A 12,305-nucleotide genomic window follows, 5' to 3' on the forward strand; every position below is an offset into this window, starting at 1 on the left:
AAACATCTATGCTAGAAAACAACACAAATGATGAACACATAGTCTAGGGAATTAAGTGATGCAATTATTTAATGACAAATTGTAGAAAGAGCATGTATAAGACTGGAAAAAGGCTGGCAAGCTGAGTTACTTGGATATTATTAAATATTGATCTGAGATTATAAAGTACAGTTTTATAAGCACACAGTCAAACAGACATTTGGACAAAATGATAAAATGGAGTAAATTAAAATAGAAAACCATGGGGATTAGAGATGTGACTTTAATTCTATGCTAGTGTTTTCAAGACCACCGGGACAAGTAACATGTGCATATTCAGATCCCCCAAACTTACTTCCCAAATTCAACTCCTCATATAAACTTCTAACTTGTGTGTTGAAAAGTTATGTTGTGGGACCTTTAAACAGAGGGATCCATGATGAGGAAAGATTCTGTGACAACAGCACAATATTAACATTTTCTACAAGAAATTATATGAAGATCTGAAGTATTACCATCATAGAAAGGAGGGAATTTGCTTTTTGCACATTATTTTTTCTAATGCATCTTTTATGTCTCTGTTTCTTAGGCTGTAGATGAAGGGGTTCAGCATGGGAGTCACCATTGTGTACATCAAAGACATGACAGTCTCCTTCACAGTAGAGTTATTAGCTGAAGGACATAAGTACAGACCAATGACTGTCCCATAGAACAGTGACACCACAGACAAGTGGGAGCCACAGGTGGAGAAAGCTTTATGGATGCTTTGAGAAGAAGGGAACTTGGAGATGGAGGAAACAATTCTTGCATAAGAAACAATGATGAGAAGGAAAGGGAGTACAACTATAGGGCCCCCTAAGATAAATATTGCTAATTCATTATCATGGGTGTCAGAACAAGCCACTTTCAGCAGAGTAGACATATCACAGAAATAGTGAGGGATCACACTGTCCTCACAGAATGACAATTTGGCCATGAGCAGGGTGTGCAGCATGGCATGGAAGGTGGTCAGCACCCAGGACAGCACCACCAGACTCACACAGAGCTTGGGGCTCATGATGCTCATGTAATGAAGTGGGAAGCAGATGGCCACATAGCGGTCATAGGCCATGGCCACAAGCAGGAAGTTTCCAAGGTCTCCAAAGTACAGAAAGAAGTATATCTGTGCCAGGCAGCCTGCATAGGGGATGGATGGAACTTGGCTCTGCATGTTCTGCAGCAACTTGGGCATCGTGACAGAGGAAAAACAGAGGTCGGCAAAGGATAAATTGCTGAGAAACAAGTACATGAGTGTGTGGAGATGAGAGTCCAGAAGAATGAGGATGATGATGATGAGGTTCCCCAGGACAGTGGTGAGGTACATGGCCAGGAACAGGGCATAGAACAGGTGTTGGTGCTCTGGGGGAATGGGCAGGCCCAGAAGGAGGAACTGAGAGATGGCAGTTTGGTTTCTTCTAGTCATTTCTTTACACAAATGCCTTTTCAGAAAGAATAGCAGCATTTAACAATCCAAATGAAGGTGAATGTATTTCAAATTCATCAGGCATTGAGATGATGTAACACATTTACATCCTCTACAATAATATCATCAAAAGTAGTATACTGTTCAGATCAACATGCCTTTATCAATAATTATTAAGAACTTATTAACTTCTTTTTAGCATATAATTCACCAGGCAGTTCTTTCTGAAACATTTTTTCTATTTAGTCTTGGCATGAAATTGAATTTTTTTCTTAGATTTACCTTGCTAGTCATCCTAGATGAATTGAACTGCCTGTGATTTATCATTTTCTCATTGTGTGATGGTTCTAAAGAAGTTTTCCATATTAACTATCTATCCATCTATCTAACATGTATATGTATATGTACACCCACACATAGGAACATATATATTTCTTTAAGCTTTGCAGAATGCAAAGTTACTCTACTTGACCACTCTAAAACTTTGACACTAAGTGATCAAGTTCAGAGAGGTAATTTTGTATTTATTAAACACTGAGTATAAGAGTTTACGATTGTTTTTAGTAATTATTATAATTAAAAGCATCTACAGAGAATATCACTGGTATTGATGTAGGAAAATTTAATGACAATTTCCATAAATTATTGAAAATATAAGGACAAGAACAAGGTATGAACATATATGCAAAATTATCTTGAGTTCTTCCTTATCCATACATACCACTAAGAGATTGATATTTTTAAGGCCATGATAACAAGTTTTGACAAGTGCTAGTCAATTCTTAATGATGTTAGGAAGGTATTTTCAATATTGTCAATATTGAAGTAAGCAGATCTAGGAAATCAATCTTTATAATATCGCAATTCCTATGGAACAAGATAAAGGATATAAAAAAAGAGAAGTCTTCCAAAAGACAAATTCTGACTTTAGACACAAGACTTTAGTCTCTACTCTTCCTAGAGACTCTTGAGGCTGTCTCTGCAGGTATTAGACCCTCAGCTGCTAATATTGTATAGACTGTATCCTTTAAATAAATTGCCCTTTCTGTTATGTTTTTCTATTTTCTTCTCGACAGTCTTGACTAAAGAACCCTAGCAGTTTTAAGATGGCAAAGAAATCAGAAAAAGGGCATTAAGAGACATGCGAGGGTAGGTGTATAGTCCAAATGTATAGTGTTTGGCCAGCATGCCCAACATTCAGTGAAACCACCCAACTGCCTCAGGATGAAGAGACCTTCACTCTGTTTATGGATATTTAATGCTGTTTCATTCAGTGATGCATACTTCAGAATCATGTTTTAATATTATGGAAAGATGAGACATGTATGGAAAACCATAACCCAGTTTCCTAAATTCTGCTTCCCCTGTGAATGATACAATGGGTGTGGTAGCATATATCTGTAATCCCAGTGCTCCTATGGAAGATGAAATGTGAAGATAAGAGAATCCTTGGAAGACTGGAAGTCAGGTAGCCTAGCATAAATTATAGCAAACAATAAGATCTTACATATTGTGAAATATACATGACTTTTGATAACCTCTGACCTCTACATAGACAGAAAGATACTGAGATATAGAGAGATACAGATAGAGTCAGAAGAACAGAGAGACAGACAGAAACACATAGAGTGAGAGACAGAAAGGAGACAGAGAGGAAGAGACTTAAAACCAGAAGGACTACATAACTTATCTCCATGTAGTAGTGCAGACCTATGTTCAAGCACTTAGAAGGCTGAGGCAGGAGATCACTATGAATTTGAGATCAACCTGGGACACAGTGAATCTCTCCCCACAGAAACCAAATTAAGTTACATAATTCAACTCAATTTCCTAGACCGGGGCTTGAAATGATATGTTTTAGGAGAATAATTGAAGACAGAGCAATTGTAAGAACCACATAGATACTAAAATGTTTATTAATATTTATCACAAACCAAATACTTCAACTATAGGATAATAATACAAATCAGAGAAGACAGAGATGTATATTATCATACCCAAAAGATTGTCCTGTGAATATGCAATTGGGAAAAAGAAAAAGAAAATACTTTCAAGTTAAAAAAAACCAGCAAAGGAATAGCTCACTATCCAGATAATTTACCTTGGATGGCCAAGGGTGATTCCTAAATCCTGATAAAAGATTGTGTTTTTATATTCAGTATGGGCACAGGAAGTCAGCAGATCTGTGGTCCTCTGTAGTGTCTACATAACATTTCATATCTCCCCTACCATGCATCTCTATAATAAGAGGCTGAGAGTCCCAGAGGAGTCCCGTGCTGCAGTAACTTATTAACTTCTCTATTGCCAGCTCTCTCAGTGACTTACAGAAATGACTGACAATCACTGATCACAGATAACTACACTTTGAGGGTCATAAAGTGGGAAAGCAACTCATGGGTGGATGTTAACTTGTTTGTTTGGTGTAGTTTATTCTTTTTGGGGTGAAGAGGAGTATTTGAATTGTTATGTGAACAAAGACTATATGGTGAACAAAATAATATTTCTTAGAAGATAATTTTTAAGTGACTTTAAAGACATATCATTTGGAAAGGTTGCAGCTTGATAGTCCATCAATATGTTGTAACTCCTGTAAATAAGCCCTTTGAGGAATGAATGTGTTACTGGCAGATATCAGACTTTTATGACATAACTTTCTAAAGCTGTTAATAGTGTTATTGATAGAAATATGAGAAATTACACTTCCCAGGATCATGTTTAATTGTTAAAATTGAAGCACACATTCTCATTCAATTAGATTATTTTTGGCTTCTTGGCTCTAAGAAAAATATCAATGACACCCATCACCACACCACTTGCCCAGCCACTCTCTACACTTGTACTACTGTCTAATGCCAAAGTCTATTGTCCCTGTTATTTTGCAGCAATAGTTGAGATCCATAATTCTGTTTTTCACTAACACTTTGTTGCACATGCAGCATGCAAATGATGTTGGAAGAAATTTTTGATGTTGTGTTATAATGCATGTTTTCCTTCTGAAGAAATCTTCATATTATTCATGTGATAATTGTGACAATATAGGTCATATTAGCATTTTTATTTGGACATGAAAATGCTACGTTTTTTAAAAAAGGAATGCACCAGGAAAATACATAGTATTACTTGCTTAAGTTTTGTATAGGGTTTCTGCCTGCATCCGAACTGAACTGGTCCCACAGATCTCTGTACCTAAATCCTGTGGGGGAGAGCACTGGACTCTTAGAAGTGTGGACAATCCTGAGAGCTCAGGGGTGACTGCCATTTTTGCTGACATTCCTGGTTCAAGTGGACCTGCCTAGTGCTCTCTGGGCACAGGAATTTAGGAGCAGTCAGGTGCAGGACCCTTCCTGCTTCTGCCTGAGTCCAGAGCTGGAAGTCAGTGACCAGGAGCATCGACCACACCTGACAGCAGATATGATCAACTTTTCTGCTCCAAGTAACCTACCTGAAGGCTTCAGGACACACAAACCCAGGAGTAGTTCTCTGTTCCCAGATCTTGCTGAAAGAAAACAGGTCTACAGGAGTGCTGACACATAGGCTTAAAGGAGGTTCAAGCCACTGTCAAAGACAGCAAGACAAGCTAATACCAGAGACAACCTGATGCCAAGAGGTAAGCATAGGAACCTAAGCAACAGAGACCAAGACTACGTGGCATCATCAGAGCCCAGTTATCCCACCAAAGAAAATACTGGATATCCAAATACACCAGAAGAGCAAGATTTGGACTTAAAATCACATCTCATGATGATGATAGATGACTATAAGAAGGACATAAATAACTCCCTTAAAGAAATATAAGACAACACAGGTAAACAAGTTGAAACCCTTAAACAGGAAACAAAAAAATACCTTAAAGAATTACAGGAAAATACAACAAACAGGTGAAGGAATTGAAAAAAACCATCAAGGATCTGAAAATGGAAATAGAAACAATAAAGAAAGCACAAAGGGAGATAACCTTGGAGATGCAAAACATAGGAAAGATATCAGGAGTCATAGACATAAGTATCACCAATGAAATACAAGAGATAAAAGACAGAATCTCAAGGGGAGAAGATAATAGAAAACAGTGACACAACCGTCAAATATAATGTAAAACACAAAAAGCTCATAACCCAAAACATCCAGAAAATCCAGGACACAGTGAGAAGATCAAACCTAAGGATAATAGGTATAGAAGAGAGTGAAGACTCCAAACGCCAGTAAATATCTTCAACAAAATTATAGAAGAAAATTTTTCTAACCTAAAGAACTAGATTCTCACAGACACACAAGAAGTTTACAGAACTCCAAATAGAGTGAACCAAAAAAAATTCCTCCCATCACAGAATAGTCAAAATACCAAACATACAACACAAAGAAAGAACATGAAAAGCAGTAAGGGAAAAGGGTCAAGTAACATATAAATGCAGTCCTATTAGAATTACACCAGATTCTCACAAGAGACTATGAAAGAGAGAAGATCATGGGTGATATCATACAGAACCTAAGAGAACACAAATGCCAGACCAGGCTACTATATCCAGCAAACCTCTCAATTAAGTAAGATGGAGAAACCAAGATATTCCATGTCAGAACCAAATTTACACAGTATCTTTCTACAAATTCAGCCCTACAAAGGACAATAGATAGAAAACTCCAATACAAGGAGGGAAACTGCACCCTAGGAAAAAGAAGAAAGTAATCTGGCAAGAAACCCAAAGGAAGAGAGTCACACAAACATAATTCCACCTCTAACAACAAAAATAACAGGAAACAACAATCACTATTAATTAATATCCCTTAACATCAATGGACTCAATTCCCCAATAAAAAGACAAGACTAACATACTGGATACATAAAGAGGACACAGCATTGTGCTGTGTACAGGAAACACATCTAGGTGACAAAGACAGACACTACCTCAGAGTAAAAGGCTGGAAAACAACTTTCCAAGCAAGTGGTCCCAAGAAAAAAGCTGGAGTAGCCATTCTAATATTGAATAAAATCGACTTTCAACCAAAAGTTATCAAAAAAGATAATGAAGAACACTTCATATTCATCAAAGGAAAAATCACTAAGATGATCTCTTAATCCTGAATGTCTATGCTCCAAATGCTAGGGCACCTATATTCATAAAAGAAACCTCACTAAAACTCAAAACACACATTGCACCTCACACAATAATAGTGGGAGATTTCAACACCCAGTTCTCATCAATGGATAGATCCTGGAAACAAAAACTAAACAGAGAGATAGAGAAACTAACAGAAGTTATGAACCAAATGGATTTAACAGATATTTATAGGACATTTCATCCTAAAACAAAAGAATATACTTTCTTCTCAGGACCTCATGGTACCTTCTCCAAAATTGACCATATAATGTGTCACAGAACAGGCCTCAACAGATACAGGAAATTGAAATAATCCCATGCATTTTATCAGATCACCATTGACTAAGGCTGGTCTTCATAACAACAAAAATGACAGAAAGCCCACACATACATGGAAGTTGAACAATGCTCTACTCAAGGATAAGTTGGTCAAAGAAGAAATAAAGAAGTTAAAGACTTTTGAGAATTTAATGAAAATGAAGGCACAACATAACCAAAATTTTGGGTCACCATAATTAGCACTGAAAGCAGTGCTAAGAGGAAAACTCATAGCTCTGAGTGCCTCCAAAAAGAAACTGGAGACAGCATACATTAGCAGCTTGACAGCACACTTAAAAGCTCTAGAACAAAAAGAATCAAATACACCCAAGAGGAGTAGACAGCAGGAAATAATCAAACTGAGGGCTGAAATCAACCAAGTAGAGAAAAATAGAACTATATAAAGAATCAACAAAACAGGGAGTTGGTTCTTTGAGAAAATCAACAAGACAGATAAACCTTTAGCCAAATAACCAGAGGGCACAGAGAGAATATTCAAATGAACAAAATCAGGAATGAAAATGGCAACATAACAACATATTCTGAGGAAATTAAAAAAATCATTAGATCCTACTACAAAAGCCTATATTCAACAAAACTGGAAAATCTGGATGAAATGGACAATTATCTAGACAAATACTAGGTACCACAGTTAAATCAGGATCAGACAAACTGTCCAAAGCAGTTATTAAAAGTCTCCCAATCAAAAACAGCCCAGGTTCAGGTGGGTTTAGTGCAGAATTCTATCAGACCTTCTTAGAAGACCTCATATTCCACGAAATAGAAAGAGACAGGGCACTACTCAAATCCTTCCATGAAGCCATAATTGCCCTTATACCTAAACCACACAAAGACCCAACAAAGAAAGAGAACTTCAGACCAATTTCCCTTATGAATATTCATGAATAAATACTCAATAAAATTCTTGCAAACAGAATCCAAGAACACATCAAAATGATCATCCATCATGATCAAGTAGACTTCATCCCGGGGATGCAGGGGTGATTCAATATATAAAAATCCATCAACTTAATCCTCTGTGTAAACAAACTTAAAGGAAAAAAAAACCACATGATTATCTAATTAGATTCTGAGAAAGCATTTGACAAGATTCAACACCCCTTTATGACAAAAGTCCTGGAAATATCAGGAATTCAAGGCCTATACATAAACATAGTAAAAGAAATATAGAGCAAACCAGTAGCCAACATTAAACTAAATGGAGAGAAACGAAGTAATCCCACTAAAATCAGGGACCAGACAAGGCTGTCCACTCTCTCCCTACTGATTAAATATAGTACTCAGATTCTAGACAGAGCAATCAGACAACAAAAGGAAGTCAAAGGGACACAAATTGGAAAGGTGAAGTCAAAATATCACTGTTTGCAGATGATATGATAGTACACGTAAGTGACTCCAAAAGTTCGATCAGAGAACTACTAAGCCTGGTAAACAACTTCAGCAAAATGGCTGGGTACAAAATTCACTCAAACAAATTAGTAGCCTTTCTGTTCTCAAATGATAAACAGGTTGAGAAAGGAATTAGTGAAATGACATCTTTCACAATAATCAGAAATAACATAAAATTCCTCAGTGTGAATCTAACCAAGCAAGTAGAAGTTCTGTATGACAAGAACTTCAAATCTCGGAAGACAGAAATTTAAGAAGATCTCAGAAGATGGAAAGACTTCCCATGCTCATGGATTGGCAGGATTAATATAGTAAAAATGGTCATCTTGCCAAAAGATGACCAAAAATCTATAGATTCAATGCAATCCCCATCAAAATTTTAACTCAATTAATCATAGAGTTAGAAAGAAAGAGCTATTTGCAAATTCATTTGGAATAACAAAAAACCCAGGATAGCAAAATCTATCCTCAACAATAAAAGAACTTCTGGGGGAATGACCATCCCTCATCTCCCAGCAGTATTACAGAGCAATAGTGATTAAAAACTGTATGGTTGGGGTTGGGGATTTGGCTCAGTGGTAGAGCGCTTGCCTAGGAAGCGCAAGGTCCTGGGTTCGGTCCCCAGCCCCGAAAAAAAGAAAAAAGAAAAAAAAACTGTATGGTATTGGTACAGAGACAGGCAGATAGACCAGTGGAATAGAACTGAAACCCAGAAATGAACCCACACACCTATGGTCACTTGATTTTTGACAAAGGAGCCAGAACCATCCAATAGAAAAAAGATAGCATTTTCAGCAAATGGTGCTGGTTCAACTGGAGGTCAGCATGTAGAAGAATGCAGATCGATCCATTCTTATCACCCTGTACAAAGCTTAAGTCCAAGTGGATCAAAGACCTCCACATCAAACCAGATACACTCAAACTGATAGAAGAAAAAGTGGGGAAGAATCTTGAACACATGGGCACTGGAGAAAATTTCCTGAACAAAACACCAATGGCTCATGCTCTAAGATCAAGAACTACAAAGCTTCTGTAAGGCAAAGACACTGATTGTTGTTAGGACAAAACGGCAACCAACAGATTGGGAAAAGTTGTATCCTAAAACTGATCGAGGGCTTGTATCCAAAATATACAAAGAACTTACGAAGTTAGACTGCAGGGAGACAAATAACCCTATTAAAAATGGGGTTCAGAGCTAAACAAAGAATTCACAGCTGAGGAATGCTGAATGGCTGAGAAGCACCTAAAGACATGTTCAACATCTTTAGTCATAAGGAAATGCAAATCAAAACAATGCTGAGATTCTACCTCACACCAGTCTGAATGGCTAAGATCAAAAACTCTGGCAACAGCAGATGCTGGCAAGGATGTGGAGAAAGAGGAATACTCCTCCATTGTTGGTGGGATTGCAGACTGGTACAACCATTCTGGAAATCAGTCTGGAGGTTCCTCAGAAAATTGGACATTGAACTACCGGAGGACCCAGCCATACCTCTCTTGGGCATATACCCAAAAGATGCCCCAATATATAACAAAGACACATGCTCCACTATGTTCATAGCAGCCTTATTTATAATAGCCAGAAGCTGGAAAGAACCCAGATGCCCTTCAACAGAGGAATGGATACAGAAAATGTGGTACATCTACACAATGGAATACTACTCCGCTATCAAAAACAATGACTTTATGAAATTCATAGGCACATGGATGGAGCTGGAAAATGTCATCCTGAGTGAGGTAACCCAATCACAGAAAAACACATATGGTATGCACTCATTGATAAGTGGATATTAGTCCAAATGCTCAAATTACCCTAGATGCATAGAACACATGAAATTCAAGAAGGATGACCAGAATGCAGATGCTTCACTCCTTTTTTATTTCTTTTTTTTTCTTTTTTCGGAGCTGGGGACCGAACCCAGGGCCTTGCGCTTGCTAGGCAAGCGCTCTACCAGTGAGCTAAATCCCCAACCCCTCACTCCTTCTTTAAAAAAAGAACAAGAATACCCTTGGGAGGGGATAAGGAGGCAAAGTTTAGAACAGAGGCTGAAGGAATGCCCATTCAGAGCCTGTCCCACATGTGGCCCATACATATACAGCCACCAAACTAGATAAGATGGATGAAGCAAAGAAGTGCAGGCCGACAGGAACCAGATGTAGATCTCTCCTGAGAGACACAGCCAGAATACAGCAAATACATAGGCGAATGCCAGCAGCAAACCGCTGAACTGAGAACGGGACCCCTGTTGAAGGAATCAGAGAAAGAACTGAAAGAGCTGAAGGGGCTTGAGACCCCATATGAACAACAATGCCAACCAACCAGAGCTTCCAGGGACTAAGCCACTACCCAAAGACTCTACATGGACTGACCCTGGGCCCCAACTGCATAGGTAGCAATAAATAGCCTAGTAAGGGCACCAGTGGAAGGGGAAGACCTTGGTCCTACCAAGGCTGGACCCCCAGGGAATGGGATTCTTGGGGGGAGGGTGGTAATGAGAGGAGGATTGGGAGGGGAACACCCATATAGAAGGTGAGGGAGAGGGGTTATAGGGATGTTGGCATGGAAATTGGGAAAGGGAATAACATTTTACTTATTATATATAAGTACACTGTAGCTGTCTTCAGATACACCAGAAGAGGGCATCAGACACCATTACAGATGGCTGTGAGCCACCATGTGGTTGCTAAGAATTGAACTCATGACCTCTGGAAGAGCAGTCAGGTGCTCTTAACCGCTGAGCCATCTCTCCAGCTCGGGAATAACATTTTAAATGTAAGTAAGAAATACTCAATTTAATATAGATGGAAAAAAATAAATTTAAAAAAAAAAACCCAAAACTCCACGTGGGAACTCTGACAGCTAAAAAACACCGTTAGTGATGTGGCTGGTTACAATATTAACTAAAAAATTCAGTAGCCTTCCTATATACAAATGACAAATAAACTTTGGAAGAAATCAGGGAAACAACACCCCTCACAATTGCCACAATAATATAAAATATCTTGGGGTAGCTCCAACCAAGCAAGTCTAAGAATTTTAAGACAAACCTTTCAAGTCTTTGAAGAAAGAAATTGAAGAAGATATCAGCAGGTGGAAAAATCTCCCATGCCCATGAATCAGTAGGATTAACATAGTAAAAATGGCCATTCTATCAAGAGCAATGTACAGATTCAACATAATCTCCATCGAAATTCCAACACAATGCTTTTTAGACCTTGAAAGGACAAAACTCATTTCATATGGAAAAACAACAACATAGCCAAAACAGTCATGCAAGATTGTAGTGGCTCAAGTTTTCATGCTAATTGTGTTACCCAAAATACACTGTTTGAAGTGTTCAGTAAATAGGCTAAAGGAAGATTACCCCCAGTTGGCTGTGATTGGGAAATAAAGTTGCCAACAGCCAATGGCTGGGCAGGGAGACAGAGGAGGGACTTTTATGATTCTTGGGCGAGAAATGCAGGGAGGAGAAGTGAGGGATGTAGGACGGACCACCCCATGAAGGAGCAAGAGAGTGAGATGGCGGAAAAGTAGGTGCAAAAGGAAAGCGGCTCCAGGGAGGGTTGCCCAGAAGGAAACAGGGCAGCAGAGATAAAATACAGATTTAGCAATCATAAACTCAGGAATATCAGAGGGGAAAGTGTATTACCCACATGGAGGTTCAGGAGTGGCCCAAGTGTTGAGCTAGTAAGACATATTAAAAATGACGGTGCACATGTGTGTCTTTCATTGGGGGAATCCAAAACATGTGGGTGGGTGTAGAGGAGGTGTGTGCCCCTGCCAGGAGCTCAAGACAGTTTAACATTTTACCACCACACCTAATAAAATAACTACTGGAGGGATTACTTCCCTGATTTCAAAAAGTACTATAGAACAATAGTAATAAAAACTGCATGGTAGTGGCATAAAGAGACTTGAAGACTCAGACACAAATCCACATCTATATGGACACCTGAGTATTCATAAGGAAGAAGTATACAACGTAAAAAAGGAAGCATCTTCAACAAATTGTGTTAATCTAATTGGATGTCTACATATAGAA

The 12,305-nt window shown here is 38.4% G+C and overlaps 1 protein-coding gene across 1 annotated transcript; it reads right to left on the reverse strand.

Moving 5' to 3' along the window:
- Positions 1 to 496: 496 nt before the first annotated feature.
- LOC116909162 (olfactory receptor-like protein I9) lies at positions 497 to 1,441 on the reverse strand. Its single transcript, XM_032912652.1, has one exon. It carries the CDS (start codon positions 1,439 to 1,441, stop codon positions 497 to 499), a length of 945 nt encoding a protein of 314 aa, XP_032768543.1.
- Positions 1,442 to 12,305: the final 10,864 nt, after the last annotated feature.

Source organism: Rattus rattus, chromosome 9 (genome assembly GCF_011064425.1).
Source record: "Rattus rattus isolate New Zealand chromosome 9, Rrattus_CSIRO_v1, whole genome shotgun sequence".
In the NCBI taxonomy this organism is placed as follows: domain Eukaryota; kingdom Metazoa; phylum Chordata; class Mammalia; order Rodentia; family Muridae; genus Rattus; species Rattus rattus.

Bases quoted from the DNA above. Each gene is read 5' to 3' on its own strand.
- LOC116909162 (XM_032912652.1), bottom strand. From the start codon at position 1,441: ATGACTAGAAGAAACCAAACTGCCATCTCTCAGTTCCTCCTTCTGGGC.